The following is a 23918-nucleotide window of genomic DNA, read 5'->3' on the forward strand; positions in this document are numbered from 1 at the left end:
TTATGGCTGCCAGAGTCAGGAATGGGAGCTCTGGTACAGTAGCAAATGCAGAAGCGTGAGGAAACAGGAACCAATAACCCACCATACACATCTCTCTCAGAAGTGTAACCACCAATATGATTGTCATTAAAAATGTTATGTAGCCAACCTTTCTGTAGTTTCCAAGAAAAGTTGTTCCTGAAAATTTATATAGCAGAAGCAGGAAAATATCCAGAAAAATATATGGCATATTTAGTTTTACTTCCATTAGTAAATTATTATTACATGATTTCTAAGGTTGAAATGATATAACTGAGTAACTGATATAAAATTGTGTCTTAGAAGGGATATAAGTGATGACTATGAAACAGATGACCTTTTCTTAACAAAATATCCTATGAATTCTTAAGCTGTAACAATGAATAAGATCCCAAAGGAAAAGACAGGATGGAAGTCATGAATGTGTCAGAAATTAAATACTAAAGCAACTTGCTGTCACAGTGAGTTCTGGTTGATGTAGCTTTTTAGTCTCTCTAGGACCCAGTTCTTCCCAGCAAGAGCATGAAACAAACATCTCTGGAGTTAGCAGAAGCACCATGCAAGTTCACAGCCTGGTACCTTCTGTTTTGACAGGAAGCCCAGTGCTATTCTCCAAGTTTCTCTTCATAGTAAGTGTCATTCTACATCCATCACTAACAGAGACAAAAAAACCTTCCCAGGTTGATCATTAGCTTTACTTATTTTTAGTATTTTCTATAAAAATTTCAGTCTGCTCTTAATTTTTCTAACTTCCCATATCTGGAAAGAAACTATTATTAAAACATCCATCACATTCTTTGCTTGCTTTGTGCATTTTTAAATGTAGTTTTTCACGTTTTATAAGAACATGGTCTCTCATGACTGGTACAGGTCCTTCCTATGATTACTCCTAACATGTTTGACAACTATGCTTTTGCTATTGTTGAAATGGTATGTGCTTTATCTTATGGCCAGACAGCATATCACATAGCCTGTATTTCTGCATGCTGTGTTAGTTTTCCTCTATACTTCAGGTGCTCTTGTCTTTTAATACAATTACTTTATTCTGTTAAAAAAAAAGAAAGAGAGAGAAGACTGCACAAAAAAAATGTATAGGGACTGTAGCCTTTTCCTATTTTTATTCATATCTGAGATACTTCATTTGTGGAAACCTCCACTCATTTCAGTTAAGTTACACCACAGAACTTCTGGCAAAAATTAAAAAAAAATAAACTAGACTCAGGCTGTATGTTCACACATATATGTGGCTGTGTGTGCCACAACTGGCAAGTAATTCATGTTTGTATACTAGTTTGTACAGGTTATGGGAAACAGTACGTGATAATATGATCCAAATTTATTGCTTCAATATCAACACAGTATTGATGGGTTTTCCAGTTACAATAGGATTTTTTTTAAAAATCTTAAATGCTACAATGCATGTTTCTTTTATCTAGTGCTCATCACTATTCTAGGAGATTCTTCAATGTTCACGACAAAAAGTCTCTTCTCTCCCTCAGAATTCATTTTAGATGAAGCCATTAGATCTCACAGTTACAGTTTAATGTAGGGATTTTAGGTCATCTCAGAACTTACCCTTTTCCAAGAACAGTTTTAATCTTTGTATAGTACTTGAATATACTTCTTATAATTATGTTTCAAGTGTTATTGCAGCTATATTTCAGATTTTACATATGTAAGAAAAAGCTATATTATTTTAATACTGACGGTAGAGTAAAAATCTATTCAATATTCACCTTTCAGGAAGCACAATCAAATATCCAAGAACACTATTAGACTTGCTCAGCATAAAGTTTCAAACTGTTAATGGGTTTTAAATTGATGTCATAATGCTGCAATTTAAATACATGATGTTCATTAATTTTGCCACACTATTTGTAGAGTAGGAGTGGTACGAAAGAAGGAGGAAGGTTATATTTTGTATACCTGCTTCTTTTTATCTGCTTGCCCATTTATGATACACAAGAAGAATCATTACATGAGCTTGGGGTGGGGAGTGAAGGTTACTCAAATGACAATAGGTTTCAATTAAGTAACCACTATGGAGTTGTATCAAAGTAACATTTTCTATGAAAAAATACCAGGAATGGGATAAAAGTAACTAAAACATGATCTGCGTGATATTTAAGATTAAAGATGGATTTAATGGGGCCTATCACCAAAAACCCACAGGTACAAAGTAGAGGAAATAAGGCACAGAAAGGTCATCTTGCCCATACACCTCCTTTTCATTGAAAGGTCAAAATTCATGTACTTGAGCAAGAGCACAATATTGTACAACAGGCAGCCATAGCCTCTTACAAAACTCAGGGAGTCCCCTCAGATGTGGACATTGAAAGAGGAAATGAGATCACATTGTGGAGAACTACTAAGGGATCCTCGTCTCTTGAGGGGAGGGCGGGCAGGCGGGCACGAGATGCAAATTTTCTAGGTGAAGAATCATCTATTTCAGAAATGTCTCAAAAGTCCAACTAAAATGTGTCTAGACATAATGGGCCAGTATAGTACAACACTTCACATATATTTCTATTTCAAATATACTATGTTTACTGTACATAAAGTCAGTTTTTCCAAAGCTGTTGCTATAGCTACAAATCAAGGAAACCATAGCAACAACCCTGTATTATGTACAGCCTTAATTAGGGATTAAGTTATGTCTCTCTCTGAATTTAATATTAAATACTCCCATACACTCTAGTTATAGTAATCTTTTTTTTTAGATGTTTTAATAATAAAAATTCCATAGTATTATACTGTCAAGTCAAATACCCTTGAAATATGTCTTTACTGCTTTATTCTGATCATACCTAATAACATACATGCCACTGTTTTTTCCTTGAGATAAACACAGATGTTAATATCACTGTATTTCCTGATCTTCTTTAATACAAATCATTGATCACTTCAGCCTTAACCACCAAGTAATTGATTTTCCATCATCTCATAAGTTTTTCAAGTCTCATCCTACTCAGCCTTAGCCCAAAAGAAATCAGCTCCTCCTAACTTCAACTTTTTTTCCTATGGATTAAAGTCTTGGGGTTTTTTTCCCTTTTTCCTCAGAAAGTAAGTATGTGAGGGAGAGACAGGAAAGGTAGCGTGGTAGTTCATCTAGATTTTCTAGCTTCCCTGTCATGTCGTATGACTGACTGGGTTGGTGGTAAATTACTCTAATTACTCTGTTTTGTTGACGTTGTATAGGTACTATTTAAGTACAGTGAGAAATTGGAATTAGAAAGCCCTGGCATGCTGTGTGCAGCCCGGCCTCAAACTGGAGCCTGAGAGGGACAGGTAAAGGAGAACAGAGAAAAAAGGTGAAGAAGAAGAAGGATGTTGGAAGTGGCTGAGGAAGAGGAGGGAGTACTATCGGATAGCAGAAGACATGTAAGACCCAGTGGGCTGACAGGCTTCAAAGGACACCCTGGAAGACTATGAACACAGTTTGATACGCAACAGGTATGCATATATTCTCCCAACAAAAAAGAAAGCCAAAATTCATGTGTTTAAAAGCCTTCTCTCCTATCTTCCCTTCCAACACATAATTTTCTGATAATTCATTATAACATAGTTTCCTCGTCTTTTGGTCCTTGCCCATTGATGAGGTGGCACGTGTTCCATTTTGCAAAAACCTTGGCCACATTTGTTTAGGGCATTGGCTCCACTCACAGACTGGACCTTCTTCTTACCTTACATACCATATGAGCTTAAAAAACTGGAAAAGAATATCTCAATTCTACAAAATTAGCAGAAATTCAGTGTCTTTGGTGCTTACAGAAATGAGAGATCTGTGGGTTTAATCTCTATGAACAACTGAGAATTGCTGGCCGTTTTAATACAAATAGTATACAAGTGCATATCTTATAAAGCAATCTGTGTTATAAAAATTGTAGTCTGAGAAAGCTATGAGTGTGAGTTAGGAACATGAGCTGTGTAAAAGGTTTTCGCATGAGCAGCACAATAAAACTTCCCTCACACAGGGAATAATTAAGTCAGAAGACAGTGCATTCACAATTAGCAAGACATGTTCAGTTCCTTCATTATCATTTTAATTAGCAAATATTAATGTAATCTGCAAATACAAGGGGGAAAACAATTAAAATTACTACATTTAAGGAGTCCTTCATTACCTAAGCTAAATTGCGACAAATGGCTTACTAATCGATACCGGTCACCAACTTTCAGGACATTCCTTTCCATTTACTTTTAGAACTTCCAAGCGTGTTATCAAATTTAAGAATGTATTAAGGCTTCCACAAGCTACATCCAACTTCTGACAAAGGCAATGGTGAATAAAAATGGATTAGCACGCTCCTTTCCTCTCCAGTTATCAGTTCAGACTGATAGTGATCAAGTGACCGTGGCAGCTCTACCTCATTCAGATTCCACGCCTGCCACGATGGCAATAACCCAGGGACATGCAGAACACACTACCCTCTCATTTTTAGCGGGTTCCTGGTCCTTCTGTGTTTAAGATATGCTGGGTGGAACCTTAGCCCTTCCAAACGCAACAGCAGTTCCCATTCATTTCACTGGGGCTAGGATTCACACAGATTTCCTTTCAAGTGTTTGTCCTTTTTCTGCTCAGTAGATAACGTACTTTGGCCTCCAACATACTCAGTGTTGCATCTTACATGGACAACAATTAGAAGATATAGAAGTTTAAAAGAGGCTGCCTCCTAAAAAACTATCACCCTCTCATTCTGATTTTCATATTTAACACTCTAAAGGTAAAATAGTAACTAACCTGTCCAATACACTTGCAGGACTGAATACCATGAAGTGGCAAAGTACTTTCATTCTCTATAAAAGCTATTACATGAATGAATTTCATTCATAAACATAATAATTTCAATTTTATAAAGAAATTAAGTAGCAGTAAGTGTAAGTCTGATAGTATTTCTCATAACTGACAGTGCTATAAGCTGATCAGAAACAGCCTTTAGAAAGAGTTTATTTTTTTAATGTTAGCTTATTTTGCAAGTTTGTGTCTGTTATAAATAGTACACAGAGAAAGGGAGAGTGGAAGAGTGGGGAAAAAGCACCACTACCACCAAAACCCAACAATGTCATTAGGCATTTTGTCAGCTGAGACAGTTTAAAGCAGGAGTCCTTGTAAAATATAATTTTATCACACAAGTTTTTTTTATCACATAGCAAGTATTTTGCAAAGCCAATACAGGCCAAAGCATTTCAAAATACAGACTAGAAATCTATACCTGGCTTTCAAATAGCTACCAAGTGTTAATGTAATCATTTCAGAAAAATGCAGTAAACCTGTAGTTCTATAACTTTTCTATGCTTACACATTCTCATTTCACAAATCATTCCCTTTTCCTTTTCCATGCACAAACACAAATAAACTACTCCTTCCTTGCAAATCCCATGCAAAATTACACACTTTTAGGACTTTAATACAAACACACACAAGAAAATTTCCTTTTGAGTTAAAGGGACTGAAGGCTTGAAATTAGTCTGAAAAATTACATTGCTTGTATAAATATCAGTTTTCACTGCAACCAAGCATGATTTTGGGGACAGCTTACTGCTCTCTCCACTGCAGACATGACAGAAATTTTAAAAATTCATTGGTCATTTAAATGGTAGCACACTTTTTTAAAAGACACTTTGCTCAGAAATATTGCTTTAATTTTTACACTGCGCAGGTTGGTAGAAAAGCAGTTATGTGGGATCAGAGAAAGTGAAGTCTACTGGTCCATTTTGCTGCGCTTTTGATACCAGGTCTTACCTCTTGTGTTTTCACATTTATATATCCATAATGAGTTCTCAGAGGCTGCCTTTGGCCATTAGAAAATGGTATCCATTTGACACTGCTTTGTCCAAAGCAGTTTAGGATCAAAGGAAAAGTTACTTCATTTGTGAGACGAACGATGATCAGACAGAGGAATGCTGCAATGAAACTCACAGCAACAACAGACTTTCTCTGTAAGGAAAAGAAGAAAGAAAATAAACTCTTAAAATTAAGAATTTGTTTTAATTAAAAAATACCTATCTTCTACTGTAGGATGAAGGAAAAACACTTTTAGGAAGGTTTATGTGAAATTATTCTGATGGTAGTCACCTAGCCGCAGGAGAACAAGGATACAGGTGACTGGATCATTTTGTTTCAATAAATTTGCATTTCAGAGGTTTTGAGAGTTTCTTTTAGAACTGGCTGGAAACGAATCATTTTTGCTCAAAAAAAAAAATCTGCTTTTTCTTAAGTTTCAAAAACCATCTACCAGTTTTACATTTTATTTGTATTTGGAATGAAGATTTTTATGTAAACATCCACACCAAATCTCCATTCAAAATCATCTGTGCTCTAGGCACATGACAAATACACAAAGTGAAAATACCATGTGCAGCCATACCACACAAAGGTTATTGTGAAGATGATCACTACAGATTATATTTATTGTGCGTTAATTTAAAATCACTCCTATGCAACAGAACTCATACTCTAACCTTAAATATTTTAGAATAAATGGTTGGTGAAGTCAGCACAACATTCTGCCTTATTCCAGGTTCATGAATGCACAAAGCGAGGCATTATTATCTCGACAAAATGACCTCCATTGTTAATAATGTAACAGATCTGAAGCCTGTATCTAATTAGCCTTTGCTTTCCACCTCTAACCCATCCAGTTAGTTAATGTACCCACAGAAAGATACCAACTTTTCCCTGGGTAACTTCTCAGTCTCCAGGAGAAAAATTCCAGAAGAAATATTGTGTTCCCGTCATTTTTACCCATTTTTTAAATACTGCAGTCAATTACTTAAAGAGAAAGCATGTTAGTTGGTGTATGTAAAGATTCTAGGTATGATGCTCTATCATAAACGTTATTTTTAAATGTTCCCTCATGTAATGGAACAATGATCATTTACAGGTGTTTTTACTGTACTTTAATTACATTTTGGCTTTACCTAATTTGCCACAGTTTAATCAACCTACTGAATGTAATTCTATCCATCTAAATAGTAATACATACAGAAAATAGAGGGGGGAAAAATTATTTGCCTAAGGGTCTACATAAGTCTATAGTAAGGCTTCATGCTGGAAGGCAGAACCCAGCCACCCCAATTCCTGTCTACAAATACCACCAACTAACAGAAACCAGCAGAATACACATTTAAGACCACTTTTGTACATGATGCCATGCTTCAGTTCAGTTTCTGGCCACAGAAAACAACAAGAATCACAAAGAGCCTACAAAAAATGTGAAGGGATATTACTGCATTCCCAAACAAAAGAGTTAATAAAATAGCACATTATGGGGGTCTGTCGCATGGCTCTATCTTTTTTGATGTGTTAGGAGGCTGCAATTTATAAGATAAAAGCAAAAAAAGACTGAGAAGAAAAGTTCTTGTGAATGAGGTCACTGTGAGGAGAAAGGGAAGATGACGGTGGAGAAGTATTGTGGCAGTGCGATTCAGCGAGGAATCTTAGCCAGCTAATGGCTGTGCAACGTAAAATTAAACCCAGCAAATCTTCAGAGGGCAGTGCAGGAGCCACAATGCAATCACAGCTTTCAGAATGCATGGAAGCCACTGCACTTTTCATCAACTGCATTATAACAGATCTGCATTAAGTTGCAATATACTGGCTGGGGAGCACTTCTGTGTCACTCCTCTTTGTACCGGATGGAGTCAGAAATATTTAGCTATGTATCAGGGCCTTGAAAGTGTTAAGAGCAGCCAAGATGTGCAGTGCAAGCGATAACCACAAAGCAATGAGAAGGAGCATGGATTAGTCGTATTCTTTATTGCAAATATTAATTAAAATATTGCAAATATTTAAAGGGGAATTGATAGTCTTATTCCACTACGTGAACATGCTTCAATCAAAATGTCCACAGAAGGAAGCAGCAATACTGCCCTGTGTGATGCCACTACCTGATTTCCACATGTTCTATCTTCCTGCTTTCTTGAACACCGTTTTTTTTACTTCTTTTATTTTGTGCAGATACATTCTGAACTTGAAAATGTTGCAATCAGCTATGTGTCCTTCTCACAAGGAGCTGTGCTAAAGAGCCTCTGCCCCGAGAAGAATTCAGACTGCATAGCTAGATCTCGGTCTTTATTAGGATGCCATCCAATTTTTATATTCCTTCTCTTTAAATACATTGTACTACTGCAATGAGAGAAAGGACTTTTTAAAACAGAAAGAAATCAAGGCATCTGTTATAATTGTTTTGGGAAAAAAATCTAGCCATATGCAAACACAAAGCCTACTTATCAACTCATACAAAGGAAGCTTGTGTTAAGGATTCAGTTCCCAAAATATGCATTCTCTGAGGGAAAGACTATTGCAAAATTGGAATTTCAGTGACTCTATAAATTTCAATGTAAAAATATTAAAAAACAACAAACCATCTACTTATCATAATTTTAGTTGTCTTAAGCATCAAGTAAGGCACTCTGCTCAGTGGCCAAGAGTATTCTAAAGGGCACCTCTAAAAATAATTTGTTCCCCTTAAGTTCCTCCTTCCTTTAGCTGCTCAAGGAAAAAAAAAAAAAAATACAGGTGCTATTTGTCGGTAAGTGCTTCTTGTAAAATCTCCCTTTCAGCAGATAAATGGATTTTGTTATCTTCCCTCTGATAAAACTTTAAATTTAGCATTGGAAAGTCCATGACTACATGAGATTAGGATACGACAGAGAAGTATGAAGCTATATACAGGGATGAATACCAGACTCTAATTTGTCTCAGAAATTTTCTGCATCAACATTTTAAATACTTACACATCCTACCATTTGGGAGAGCTAAACCAATATTAATTAGCAAGTTTGCACAGAAACAAATCTTATTCCTTTTTAATTTTCAGTTCTCATGAATGCAAATAGTCTTTTAACAAAAGAAATGTTTCTCTAACATGGAAACATCTCCTGTATAAATCAATCTTTATATTTTTCTAGCTAATTTAATGTAGATATTTTGATGCTCTCAACATTTAAATAATTTTTTTTAAATGTATATTCAAGTTATAAACATTCTTATACATATTCAGTGAGAATTAAGCAATAAGACATATTTTAAACTGTTTCTTGCAGAGTATATTAGCTTTTGTAACATTTTATTTCGTTCACGTGACTAGTCTAGATGACAGTTTCAAGAAGAAAATTACCATACTTATGAATATAGTATCCTATAGCAGAAGACTGATGAAGTTTACTATTTATTAATGACACTAAGTCTAACATGCTCATTCAGGGTTTAAAAAAAAAAAAAAAGGTAAAAGTGAACACACTTCAGACCAGAGTACATGTGCAATACCGGGGATCCCACTGGGCAGAAAGCACACACTAGAACTAAGCAGTTTCTTCTCAACTCTTTTTACTCAATCCCCACAATAATATAATCCCACTTCCAGTTTCAGTTATTTCTCAGACACCAGGCTCATTCTGTCTAGTGTGTATATCAAAATCAATAAGCAGTAGTCATGATTCACACTTCTAAGGCTTCAATTTATATATACGTTGTTAAAATAAGAATTGAAATGAAAACAGGAGTGTCATACTGCTATGCTGGTTAGGATTTCCTGAAAAACTTCATGGAAATAAAACAATAACAACAGTACTTTTATGGGTGTATGCGTGTATATATATATTTATATATATATGTATTTGGCAGCATGGTCCCTAATGCTATTTATAACCTTCATATCCTCTATTTTTGGCTATTTACCAGTGCCAGGGTGATTCATTAGCCTCAATTTGTCAAGAAGTTGACAGTCTGAACAAGTTTTAGTCATTTTTCTTCCATTATCTGTTAAGAAGTGTGGAGATGACAAGACCATTTTTTATAGTTCAATAATGCCTGATGGAATACTAAGGCACAAACTTTTTCTTTGTGTTGTATACAGTTATCTAGCAGGGAGGAAGAAAGGAAGTATTCGCAGCATAAGAGAATTTCATAAATTGTAAATTTTACTTAGGTATGTCGTAATATCTTTAATCTACTTTCTAGCTCAAGAGCAACACCCTGCCACTTAGAATGTGTTATACAACAAACATTATCAAACCACTTTACAAGCAGTAATAAGTCCCCATACTAGTGAGATTAACAAAAACCCATTTCACAGATGCATAAGCTGACACTGAACACAACTTCCCTAAGATGACAAAGAAATCAACAGACGCTACTCCTAAACTTTTATTCTAGAACTATGTTGGTTCTTAGGTTTATTATTTCTATTATAACAAATTCAAGCAGTTAGTTAAGTGCCAAAGTTGTATATGACATTATGGAATACTGTAGTAAAGAACTCTTGGAACCAGTAAAGTTCCATGCCCTAAACAGTAATTGAGAATAAACCTTTTTTCAGAAATTGATTTTTTACAGTATTCATTTTTTCTGTTACTTTCATAGATACATGATAACACCACGCTTGGAAGGACAAATCAAAGGTAAAGACTTAAATGAGGGCTTTGAGTCTTTTAGATGACACAATATGCAGTAATATTGTATTAGTTTCACAATACCTACCTTTACGAGCATACTGAATAACTCAATCACTTCTTTAATATCTCTGCACATTATACTACTTTTATTATAGGACTGATGCAGGGTTTCAGCTTTTACACTCAAGTATAATACCAATTGAAAACAATAATGGCTACACTTACTGAATTTGTTTCATTTTGCAGATCACTATATGTAAAAAATAGTTTTATTTAATTTTCTTTTATAGTCTTGAGCATCCTCTTCGAATGCTGCTTTCTGTTACAACAGAGCATAAAATGAAATTCTTTCAGCACACTAGCTCAGTATACCTTACTGATTTCACTGGTATTGGAAAAAAATACATCTTCCAGCTATTTCTTTTGTCCTGAATTTCCCTTTAACAGGGCTGCTCGAGGGATACTCAGGCAGGGCTCCTAGAAGTTTTCAAAGAGGGAGCAAGGCTATATTGCAAAGATCCTTTTAGAAACAGACATGTGTCAAACAACATTTGCGTAAAATCGCTAGCTGAACATTTACTTTCTTCTCTTCCAGAAGTTAAAGTTAATCTGAATATGTTCAAAAGCTCCACAGGAGATGGTGGTCAATGTTTCTCTCTCAGGAGAAGAGAACAAAACAGGTAAGGGGTTATAGCAAAAGTAAGATCTGGTTTGGGTTCAAAAACCAGTAAAATTAAGATTAAAGAAAATTTTTTTTCCCCCGGAAGAGAGCACTTTGCTAAACTGGAGTGTAAGCAGGCAGAAAACTGAGATGTAAGAGCAGAAATAAAGTTCAGTGATGGAGAAGCAAGGCAAGAAATGCAGCATACATAAAAATAGATAGAAGAGATTACAATGAAGGAAAACACATGACTTTTAGCCTCCGTATGACCTGGAAAGTGTTTCTTCTAAAAATGTATCCTGAATCATGACTGTGTTCACAGCTTATGATGTTTGAGAAGGCATGAATAAAAGACACATTACTTCTTGCATGTTCTGTAGGAGCTCTAGCCTTTTTTATAGCTAAGGCAGCTGAAGAACTCTCACGAACTCAGCTCATTGTACCTCCTTTATTGTTGTCATTGTTGAAAACTTGCTATATAATTCAGTTTTCACTCCTTTCCTGCTTACTCCAAGTTGAATTTGTATTTACTTCAAATACAGTCTACTTCTGGCCTAGGGTTCCCTATGCAAACAGCCCCTATTCCCAACAAGGCACAAACACATCATTAGCACAGCTCCAATTTTCACAAACCACAAAGTCACAGTACCACTAAGGCAACCTAAACTTCTGAGCAAGGCATGCCTTCTGCCAGTTTGCTGCTTCATTTTATACTGCAACTGAAGCTGTCCAGTAGCTTAAAAGATGTAGCATATTAAAATGTCCATGGCAAAGCAGCACACTTTAAATAAGGTTGTTGATTTTTCACTCTGTAAGGTCTGTTAAGAATACTTAATCTAAAACTGGTGTTACTAATTCATTGGTGTCCTTCACAACTAGGGTGAACTTCATCAGTAGCTGTAAGATGCATATTATATAAATACTAATGTAATCTCTGCATGATAAAGTAGTATTAAAAAGGAAAAAAAAGCCTCTGCAGTACAGCTCTCAAATGGTGCCTTTTTTTTTTTTTAACTCTGGATTATTGCCCAGCTCTTCTTATCAATAGCTTGGCAAGCTTTCAGACACACACACAAGCTGATGTACGCTTCCCTATAACAGAACTGCTGGTACAAGAATTTGTGATCTTTCAGCCTGGCAGTTGGTTGTTACTACTTATTGAAGTGCCACCTGATTGTAGCTATTTTTCACCCGCTGAGAAAAAGTACAAAGAAAAAAACACCCATATGTAAGTATTAACTCTTACTCTGCCACATATACCTCACATACATGACCCCTCTCTCTCCTCTATCGAGATATATAAAGATTCATAATAGGCAACATCATAATAAATCCCTAACTGAGCAATTTTCACAAGCATTCTGCCAGACACCCTATAGCTGCCAACATTTTCATGAAAAATCCCTTTCAAAAAGTTGATTCTTTCTACCAGAAGTAGACTCAAAAATGCATAAACCAGAAGAAAAGCAACAACAAAAAGCACCACAGATGTGTCAAGAAAGATTCTTAGAAAACAATAAAATACCAGCAGGCCTCTGGTCTGCAGATCTCTGTATATGAAAAAAGATGCAGTTATTAAAAGCCTATTACATTCCTTTGTTATTTTCTGATATTAACTATTCATATCAGAAATATATGAAATATAAATTCTGATATGAAATATCAGAAATGCTCAATTTCTTGTTTCAAGAACTCACATGAAAGGGAATGTGGTGGCTTCTAAAATGAAAGTGAGACAAATTCAATTTCTGCTCCTAGCAGTAAAATCTTCAATGTGTTTGGTACACAGCAGGAGGAATGGATGTAAATCACATACCTGTAAGTTTAGCAAACTGTACACAGGGACGTAACCTCCGGAAGTACTAACTTCTAGATAAGAAAAAAAAAAAAATCAAACAAATAAAATTAAATATTTGACAGCAGCCCAGGGGCAGAAGAAATGAAAGTAAATAAAATGTTGTCACAATATTCTCAGTATTCCAAGGCTGCGCATCTGTGAAGAAAATGCCTTTTGCTGGAAAACTCCACTTGTCTGCAGCTCAGTTCTACTTGTGGGGGAAAGTTTATGCTACAGAGCAAAAAAACTGCATAACCAGAAATTCATACAAGTGAAATGCAATTGCCTAGCACCATCTGGACAAGCCCAAACTTTCTCCACTGAATTTTCCTCTGTAAAGATCCCTGGCTGCCATGCTGGACCGGAAGCTAACAAAAATTGGCCCCATGCCTCTGTTTCCTTCTAAAGGCCAGATAACATTGGAAGACAAAAGAGATCTTGGCCAGTCTGTCACTTGGCAGGACTCTTACCCCGGCCCTTCAAACCAGCTTCATCCCATACTGCTCTTTGGGAGGTCAGCATTTTTGGAAAGTTGCTCTGGATGTTCTCTCTGCCACGGTGTATGCAGCGCATCTGCTAGTCAGAAGCACAAAAAGGAAAACAGAAGCAGGTGGTCATTATTTATTTTAGCCTTGCGTTAGACACTCTGAGACAGTCAGTGCACCCTAACACAGCGCAGATTAATGTCTTGTTCCAGTGACGCAAACACTTTTTAGTTATATATTGTGAGGAGGCATATGGGCTCTTTCAAGGTCTGTCTAAATGGTTGGCTCTGCTCTGAAATACAAGATACAAGTACTGAATATCAGGTTAGAGACCTCCTTCACAGCCACCAGGCAAAGGTCCAAATTCAAAGAGCAGAAAGACAAGGGTTTTTTTCAAACTGGTCTTCCCAAGAAAAAGGAGGACCAGTGTGAATTAGAAAGAAGCCATTCTCAAGCGGAGATGATGCTTTTCAGCCAGCCTGCAGGAGGTCTTTTGTTCCTTGAGTTCTGCAGTTTCTTTCCTTTTTTCTCTTTTTTTTTGCATTTGACAAAGAGACTCTCCAGCACAGCTGTAGCCATGTTGTCCTGGGTTGGTGGGAGACAAGAGCAGCCTGCATGGACAGACTTTTACACAGACCAAGTAAACTGGGCTCTGCATTGTTTTGTCAAGGTCCCTTCCCTGCATCAGACACAAAAATCCCTCTTTTCTTTGGATAAACCTGCTCTAGCCTACCTCATCCATATGTAGTTGCCATGTATGTCATCAGAAAAGTAAAATGTATTATTCAATTGTCTGCTTCTGGCACGTGGAGTAACATTTCAATAGGCATAATCATTTATAGCTGATAAAAAGCAAGACCTAATTATAGAGACCTGTAGGTTGAGACCACCTATTTTGTAACAGGAATTTTATATTTTCTGCCATATAGCTGGGAACACTTTATTTTAGTGAGGAAAACACACTTTCTCTGCTTAATTCTTGTTCTTTTATGTGTTTTCTCTATTGGAAGCTTAGAAAAAGGGGCTTTGGGGAAAATAAAATAAAAAAGGGTCAATAAAGAAGCTAGAGACCAGCATGGCAGTGTCACCTCTGAAGAGATCTTCAAAGCCAAGATTTAGATGTAGATGTTAAACTATTTCTGTGGCATACAACCCTTCAGGGCAGCAAACTTTTGAGCAAATGGAGGCATATGAAGGATGTGGTATTTGCTGGGGTAGTCACGTTAGGGTTCATGCTATCTGATCAGTACATTTTCCAGTGCAAGAGCAACGTGCCATCTCTAGGATATACACTGAATTAATTTATAGGGCGAGTTTTTTTAGGAGGTTGGTTTTGGATGAAGGTATGCAGAACTCAGCAAGGCAGTTTTCCTAGTATACAGTAACAACCATAGTACTATCAGAGCACTACAGCATAGAGCTTTCCATCTAGGATGCAGATCAACTGTGTTAAACACTGTACGCTCACAGTGGCAGACTCAACAATTTTATGATCCAAATGAAAAATAGAAGGCAGTCCCACATTTTAAATCTCATTTGTAGGAGGGTCTGCTCTAAGCAATGCAGCATCTGTACTGACACAGGCAAACAGCCTGTACATTTTTGACGGAGACTTTCCTTTCAGGTACTGACATGGTCTGACCCCATGTTACTCGCTTCTGCTAATACAATCACAGGAAAATGTTGCAAACCAGCAGGAATTTAAACAAAATTTCTTGCCCATTGAGTACAGTTGTATTTCTTCTACATGTAGGATTCTGTTCATTATTCATCCTTGAATAACATGAGCAAGAGGTTATCAGAAGTTGCCACACAGGACACTCCAGACAGCAAAGAATATGTAGCATTATAGTTACAGAATATAATGACTGCTCATATACTGCTCAAGAAGTTGATGACATATCCCTTAGTTGACTAGGGAGCTCCTTAAATCAGGGCACTGAAACTCAATAAAAGCACTGATCAAGGCAGTGGCCTCAATTTAATTATGAGCTTTATTGATCAAGTCTTCTCTATGAGAGAGAGAGAGAGAGAGAGAGAGAGATCTTCCCCCCCCCACCAGAAAATAGAGGGGAGGAAAAAAGAGAAGGGCGGGGGGGGGGAAGTGTCCACAAAGCACGGAGCTTGTGGCAAGGCCTGGAGGGGCACTGCAGAACAGACTCCTCGGCTGTTCTGACAAATCCACAGTGGACAATCTTTACCTTTTGTGCTGACCTCTCACTTCCAGGAATTAAGAACATAATTGTATGTGAGCTAGTTTTCATCAAAAGGAAGCAAAATACAATTTCATGTTTACAATAAAATCCATGTTCTGAGACCTATTTTGTGAATACACACAGTTGAATGGTATACCTGCAGTGGAATAGCACCCAAAAGCCACAATGAGGAGCCCATCTCCATTGTGCTAACACCAATAAATTCTTTGGATTCATTATTTCTGCAGAGCACCTCAATAGGATCTATAGGAAATAATAAAAATTGATAGCTTCCCAAAAGAAATTCTTCCAACCAGTAAAGCTGAATCTCACTGATCTGTTATCCCGATAGAATAGTACCAGGACAGTAACACATATATCCTACCCAAATACACATTCTATCATCATATCACACTCGTTTCATGCTGGGTGTGCTAACTGAATTGAACTTGACCTTCAAAGCCCTTGGAATGCAACAAAATATCTCTGTTTTCTGACATTTATGGGTGGCTTTTCTGCATGGTTGCTTTTATTGCCTAGAAAATAATGGTGAAAGCTGTGTGTACAAACCTAGTATAAACACTGACAAATCACATGAAAGGAAGACAGATTTATTCAGTGTAGATTACTCCAGGGCTAATCTAATCAAACCCAAGATTTACATTTTTAAAGCAGATCAAAAATTCACAGAGTTAGCATTTCGATACAATAGATATATATTACAGTTTTATTTTAATCTGCAAGTGTAATTGAACTGATTTGGATTTTCTGTGCTTTTATTTTTGCTTTAAAATGCTTTACATGTTTCATATGAAAATGTGTCATTGAACTAGCACATGCACAAGGAAAACCCTATGGAAAATTCATACAGAAGATTATAAATCTCTGTCTAATAAAGCTTAGATAAAAATACATTTGGACATCAATCTATATTAAAAACTAAAAATGCTAGATGTGAAAAAGCAAATACATGCTATTCATGGCTTTCTTAAAAGAAACCATTCCTAGCCACTCTACCAGAGCTGACCCAGAACATTTTGATAGAAGAAATGCAACACAAATGTGCACCTAGCACAGTTTTTCATCCTTTAGTCTATAAAATATAGAGGGACTGTCAGGTGTCAGAAATTATTTCAAACCCCTGCACATTTTACTTATTTGCATGCAAGAACCAAAAAACGTAGTAGAACCCCACAACATTCAAACTGAGCTTAATTTTTGTATGGTTGTAAATGAAAGTTACCGGCAACACTGCCCCATACAGTCTGTGGACTGTTCTCTAGAAGACAAGACAGGCTCATGATACAAAGGATGCACCTCTACTATGGGATGGACACAGATGGTTCTTGTTCTGCTGCCTGACCTTGGGCAAGTCACTGCTACTCCTCATTTTCATTGTCAATAAAAGTACCCTAACATCCACCAGGGTAAACTGTTTTCAAACAGCAACAAAGCTTGACCCAATTAGAAAAAAAATATTTTCACCAAGTATTTTAGTCAAAGACATAATCTACTGTCTGGATACTCAGTTCTATGCCAGCATATCTAGCTACTTGCACTTTACTAAAAAAAAAAACCTGTTGAATCCTGTTACTCCTTCATTTAAAGATATCTCTAATTGATGTAGAGGAGAGCAAGAGAAAGCCAGAAGCACAATTAAATTTGAAAAGGAACAGTAAGAAAAACATCATTATAAAATTTTATTTTTATTCCTTCCCAGTGCCTCTGCATATCAGTTACTCAATTTGCAAACACAGGATCCCTCAACTCCCACTTGAGTCAAGACTGGCATCACCAAAGCCAGATCCAGAACTCTCTTATTGAGGACTGTGGGACCAAATACCATGTCTTTGTAGCTTACAGCCATAAGGAAACTTCCTTAATTGCCAACTATGCAAGCCTTGACCTGGATATGAAAAACAAGTTCTCATCTTCAGTTTTGCTGCTGATACAGGAAGCAGGTTCTGCCCACAAGCTTTCTGCAGGATATAAACATCTCCCACACGCTAACAGCCCAGAGTTCATTTATTTTCAATGCTTTTTAACACCACTCTGGTCTAAAGCAGTAGAATAAGGCCACTCAGACCCTAATGAACGCATCGCAATGTCCCAGAGGTTACAAAACAGTGTTTTCCTGTCCATCAGTGAAGCTGCCAGAGACACCAGTAAGATTAAATGATGTGCCCCAAGGCCCTTTGGAAATGCTAGGCAAAGGAGTTTTCCTAAAGTTCATTTAGAACCAGAATCATACTCGTTTCTAAAAAAGAAGCATTATTTTTAATGTTGGACTGTCTAGAACCTATAATATTCAAAAAGCATGTATAATGCAGTAATGTTACAGTCACTGTTTTGCCTATTTTCAATATTTTCCATTATTTTTCTCAAAGGTCTTTGTTTTTTAGGTAATAGTTTTTCTCTCTAGCTTTACCCCAGTGCTACTTAAACAGCAGTTAGCAATAAAAGAATTAATCTGGACAGGAGAGAGTACTCCACTGTCCTGTGGCCTCATGTGTCCAATCACCTTTCATGGTGCCCGTGTTTTGTCAATATTTGGGTTTGTAGTAGTTTGTACAGTCATTGCAAGTTATAGAGTTTATGATCTGTTCCAGTCAGTGCAAGTCATAAAAATTATCCCAATACTCTGAAAAAAGCAGCACAAGATCTTCTAGGTAAACTTTGTAGTCATAAGTCTCAAAAAACAATGCTGTTTAATTTAACACTGCTATACAGATTAATGAGACAAGTTGTCCACTAGTTAGGAGAGGAACACAAAGATCCATCCTAACTTATTTCATTTACAGGTTTATTCATTGTGAGTGTTATATAATGTGACAGTCACATATTACTGAATAAGTTAAAAGAACAAAATGTGTATCACTAATCAGCTGACCATTTTTCATTTGATTTTAGATGCCAAAATTAATGATGCCCTTCCTTTTTTATTAGATCTTTTTCTATACTTTGTTTCATTAAATCAGAAACAGACTATGTGAGCAATCAGAATATTTCTCTGCAATTCCCTTGCTTCTGCACATGTAACTAACCCCATATTGCTAGAAAATAGATTTAATTGGTTTAAACCCTAGGTCTGTTGGGACTCCAACAACTTTTTTGGCTTGAAGATCCAATTTCAGATTAATGTTCCAAGACATTAAATACTGATATTTTCAATTTCTCATTCTTCGTTATTCAGCATTCACCACAAATGTCACCAGTCAAGTTTCACCTGGTCTTACTCCATTTCCTTTTATCTGAAAGTTTATTACCTCATTGAGTGCCACAACATCTAATTTTATACCTTCTGACCATTCTTAGGTACTCTAATCCCCTGAAAAGTCATGCAGTACTCCCCATTTTGCTGTGCTGGACAGTGCTTCTGCTTCAGCCACTTCTTGCTACCCAATGATACTGTTTTCAAATTCTCACCTTTTATTGACCTTAAGGAATTGCCATCTTTAATACCATAGTTTTTCTGCAGTTGTGCCCCAGCTTCCCATTTAAGTCTTAAACCTTCCTTCCAGTTTCTCCCTTACTAATTGTTTTTAAGAATTTTAACTGTTCTTGATTTATATATAGTACTCTGTCTAGCTGACTAATTCCACCCTAAATTCCCTCTCAGAATATCATCTTTCATCTCATACTAATTCTTCATTTTACCATATTAAATATGCTTTCTCTTTCTGGAAACAGAGTCACTTTCCCTCTGTAGACTCTGTGTCCCTTTCTCCTGCAGTTGTTTGGCTTTTGTTTTTCTGTTATGATACCACTCCTGTGGTTGTTGTGGTGGTCATTGGCTGCTTTAATTCAGCACTGTTCATATTTTTAAGCCTTTGTTACTGGGATCCAGATGTTTTGATCAGTGCTGTATTAAGAAAAAAGTTGCAGTATTAAGAAAAAGAAAGTAGCATCCCAGTTAGGCCCCGAGAAGTGCCCTCTACAGCAAGAAGTACACAGTCAGAAGTACATAACGCTACAAGGAAAGAATGTGCTTTGGGGGATTACTGGGGGCACCCCGTTTTCATAATGTATTTGCCTAGAAAGTATTAATCTAAATGAAAGGCCAGTAGACTAGAAGCCGTTTTCTAAACAACAGACAGCATTTAGCATATCTAATTAGTCCTATCCATTCTCAGAAATTTGCCTTTGCTGTATCTCCTCTCAACCAGTTTTAGAAAGTTAACTGAACCAAATTCTTCTTGTTTTTTCCAATAAGCAGGTCCTCCATTCTCCTGATACACTAGCTTCTCAAACCCTCTTCTGCCTTCAGGTCATCTTCCTTAACTATCCATATTGCACTCAGTCTTTCAAAAGGGATCTCACTAGTGTACATGTATCAGCTAAACTTCCCTAAACTAAGGTATTTCACGGTCCAATTTTATTTAGATTCCTGATCATCTTGTGAGTCATCAGCATAGCCATAATGAGTTCTATGTCATTTGTTACCAGCTGATGTGCTGCCAGTATACCAAGTACAGAGGCTGCATGATTCCTTTGTTTTTCCAGGGTTTGTCTAATTGATTTGCCGCCCCCCCCGCAGAACATCCCCGGAGTCTTCTGTAACTATAGCTTTGGTATTAACTGTAGTAGCCAAACGACCTCTAGAAAGCTTTTACAAAAACTTAGGTGTCAGTAACGCCAGGCAGGACAGAAGAGGCTGCAGCAGCTAGAATAATAGGAGCTGTTTGGTTTAGGGTCAGATTTCTTTAAAGTGTTCCTGACAGAAAACTTACAGAAATGGTTCTTGAAAACAGCATCTCATCTATTTTTAAGTCTTTAGACACTACTTCAAGAACAGTTTGCAATGGCCAGCCTTAAACTCATATTACTTAGGAAGTATCTCAAGGAAACACATTGTGCACACGCTGTACAACGACAGAAAACTTACCACAGTCACATCACTTTACATAAGAATATTCACTATGCTTTTAAACAGAGTTAAGAGGAATTTTCACAATAAATGATTTAGCCTCTCAAATTTTGACCAAGATTGTACCAAGGAATGTCATATATTGTCCACTGAAGGGTGAAAGTGTACAAAGCATTAGAAGATGAATTAAACTACTAGGGTTATGCACATTTTATTTCATCTTTCTGCCTTTTTTTTTTTTAATTGAACACCAGAGCTGTCATCTCTTAAAAGCCTCATACTGTCACCTCAAGGAGACAGCAGCTGACATGTCCCTTTAAAGGGAAAGGAAAAAGAGATTTTGTGACATCACTAAAGTGGGGATGATAATATCAGTTTAAATAACAATAAGTACAGAAAGACATTTGCTGCTCATCTTTTACTTTTGTCTCTTCTTGTTATTAGATGCTCACAGAAATAGAGAAATAATGCAGCTTTCTCTCTTACACCCAAAATATTTCCCAGACTACTGAAGTCTATAGGAAAGCTCTGCATTGGTTAAGAATCTCAGAGGTTTCTCTGTCTTCCCTGACCACAAAATAAATTGCCTACATCATACTTATATAAAAATAATGGATAAATTACTGGACTACTTTACTGCACAGAGACCTAGGAGAAAAGAGAAGCAGAGGTTTTGACAAATAAGCTATGCAGAAAAAAACCAACCAGCAATTAAACAACCATCCCTGGTACACAAGCTCAGTTAGAGAATCTCCTTTGCACCGCAAAAGAAATAAAGACCTTAAAAGACACCGTTCACCACCTGCAGCAAAATCATGCTGCAGAAGCTATGCTGCTGACTAGGGTGAAATGTTGTTATTCTATTATATAGAGGTAAGTGGTTTGCTCTTGTTTTAACTGCATTGTAAACTGAATAGAAGTGCAAACAAAGCTGCTCTTAAGAATCAACAAGGTCAATAAGCTGGACTAAAAGCCCATTAAAAATTGTATCAGAGTGAAAGAAATGATACAATAATAGACCACTAAAGCACAATTCAAAAACTATTTGATCAAAATGCAAAGCAGTTCAAAACTTACTCAAACTACCTAAGATTCAAACCAGGTAAGATAATCACATCACTAAGAATGCAAAATTTGATTTTTTAAATTATGCTATTGTCCAGCAATGAATAAATTAGGTTTGATTCATTTTATTCTCTCCTCCTATGCAGCACAATTACAACAGTACTGGAATGAGATTTTTTAAAAATTACCATTTCATCAAAAGTTTTTAATACCCATCTATGATTTAATTTGATCACCAAATTTGATCTATAATGATATTAATAGATAGAAAAATCCATAGTAGAGTCCATTATTGTTGGACTTTATCATCTTTTTAGAAAGTACAATAGTAAAATTATCTATTAATTAGATTAATTTCAAGGAAGTGTAAATCATTCTGACCCATTATACTTGCTTGCAAAGCTATCGTGAGAGAATAATTAATAGGCAATAGTCCAGGAATATTATTCTGAGCAGATGCGAACCTTGAACTTCCAGTCACTAGATTTAAATTCTAACTAAGAATACACCATCTTACGGAAACTCCAACGTCCTGAAATGCTGCAAGAAGGAGAAGAAGAAAAGGCAAAATTATCCGCAGATTGTTACTATATAGAACCCATATTATTGCTTAACATGACCATGAATTGAAAGTGAATATACATAAAAATTTCTGAATTCTAGAACTTCAAGGTGAGAAGGACTGTGCCACTCATATAACAGAGCCCCATAAAAAGAATGTGTCTTACAAGTCTTTCATTTGTAACCCATTCTGCTGTCAAACCATATGGCCTTGGGCAAGTATTTAACCCTAAGCGGTAGCTGGCAGTAAATGCATACAGTAAGACAAACAAAACATGCATATGTTTGCAATTTTTTCCTCACCTTTCCATCACGTGAAATCAATTTCTACAGATTCTGTATTAGATCTGTCTGAAACATATACCTGATTAACAGGTCCTAGGTTAAAAATTTAATTGTAAGGTCTATATGGCAGCAATAGCATCCACTAAACAATGAATGGGAAGTAATCAAGACTAGAATCTTGTATTCACATGTAAATTTTCAACGGAAATTAGTTATTGTGTTTTCTGATGAACTCTATGTCACATTGCATTATCTGTCTAATAAATCGTAAAATGTTTTCAGTTGTGATGGATGGAGCTGTTATCTGTAAAACTTCTTTATAACATACTGATGTTTCCAAAATGTTCAGTTTCAAGAGCTGAAAAGAGGATGGAATTGTTTCTATGCGCACACAGACTCCCAGGAACACCCTGTAAGCACGGATGGATGGAAAGTGCTGTTCTACTCTACTGTGGCATTCCCCGACATGATGATTCCTGTGCCATGTTTATAACGTCTAGGCTTTTAACAGAGACACTGTGCAGAACAAAAGCAAATCACTGAACTGAAAAACCTAGAATCATGCATACCGAGACCTCAGTAAAGATCAAAGTGAATGGATGTATGTTTATAATATTGTGACTAAACAAGGAAAGGGTGGACAGATGACAGAGAAAGCACCTTCTTCTAATCCCTTGAATCCCCAGTTAGTTTTAACTCAATGTATTGAGTAAAAGAACTGAATGAACACAATTGCCTTAGCTATAATTTTATGACAGCTTATAGCACACCAAGCAAGAACACTTTTTCTTGGGGAATACTGCATGTTTCTGACAGACTATTTAGCAGATGCTAAATGTGTTGAACTCAAATGAAATATGTGCACCAGAGGGTCAGCGGAAGAAGGACCTCACAGTATGGCCCTTGACCCCCAGTCAAAAGTATCTGGTGTGGCATTCAGTAAGGCCTGGAATTCTTTTTTAACAAAGCTTTGAGAATAAGCTCTACCAAAAACACCACCCGTACCTTCTCCTATCTTTCTGGGAAATCTAGTGAAGTGAAATTGATTTTCTTTTTTATTAGCGAGGCTATTAAGCAAGGAGCACCAGGGGATGAATGGAGAGCAAGCCACATAAAGAGACAGAAGCACCTGAAAATACCTTCTATTTGTTGCACAGTTGCTTTTTCAGAAGAAATACCTGAATGGCTGGAAGATTAACCTCTGTCCAGACTCCACTGGCAACGCAGACAGTGACTCTAGAAGCCTGCATGCATGCAGAAATCTGCAGGTGCAGTAAGTGGCCACTACAGAAATCTGATCATCAATTTGTCAAAAGAACATTTCTCCTAACTTCCGAGAGACATCCTACCGCACTAAAGACTGTTCCAGTAAAAGCCACATATTGCTAATAGTTGACTTTGACTGTTCGGTATAAAGACATTTGAAACTGGGGCTTGCAGATGAGGTTAAGAAACTCATTATCCACACCTCCCCCTTTCCATCCTTTTCTTTTAAACTCAGGTCCTCAATTCTTTTTTTCTTTGATTTTCTGCTGCTTTGATCATC

The 23918-nt window shown here is 36.6% G+C and overlaps 1 protein-coding gene across 1 annotated transcript in view; it reads right to left on the reverse strand.

Annotated features, from left to right (window-relative positions):
- The window catches only part of ST6GALNAC3 (ST6 (alpha-N-acetyl-neuraminyl-2,3-beta-galactosyl-1,3)-N-acetylgalactosaminide alpha-2,6-sialyltransferase 3), a 160672-nt gene that overhangs the window by 111563 nt on the left and 25191 nt on the right, over positions 1-23918 (reverse strand). The window contains exon 3 of the mRNA XM_010286750.1: positions 5762-5956. Within this exon, the coding sequence (XP_010285052.1) occupies positions 5762-5956 (195 nt within the window). The remainder of the gene's footprint in view (positions 1-5761; positions 5957-23918) is intronic.

This window comes from Phaethon lepturus, unplaced genomic scaffold (assembly GCF_000687285.1).
Source record: "Phaethon lepturus isolate BGI_N335 unplaced genomic scaffold, ASM68728v1 scaffold7705, whole genome shotgun sequence".
Taxonomy (NCBI): Eukaryota; Metazoa; Chordata; class Aves; order Phaethontiformes; family Phaethontidae; genus Phaethon; species Phaethon lepturus.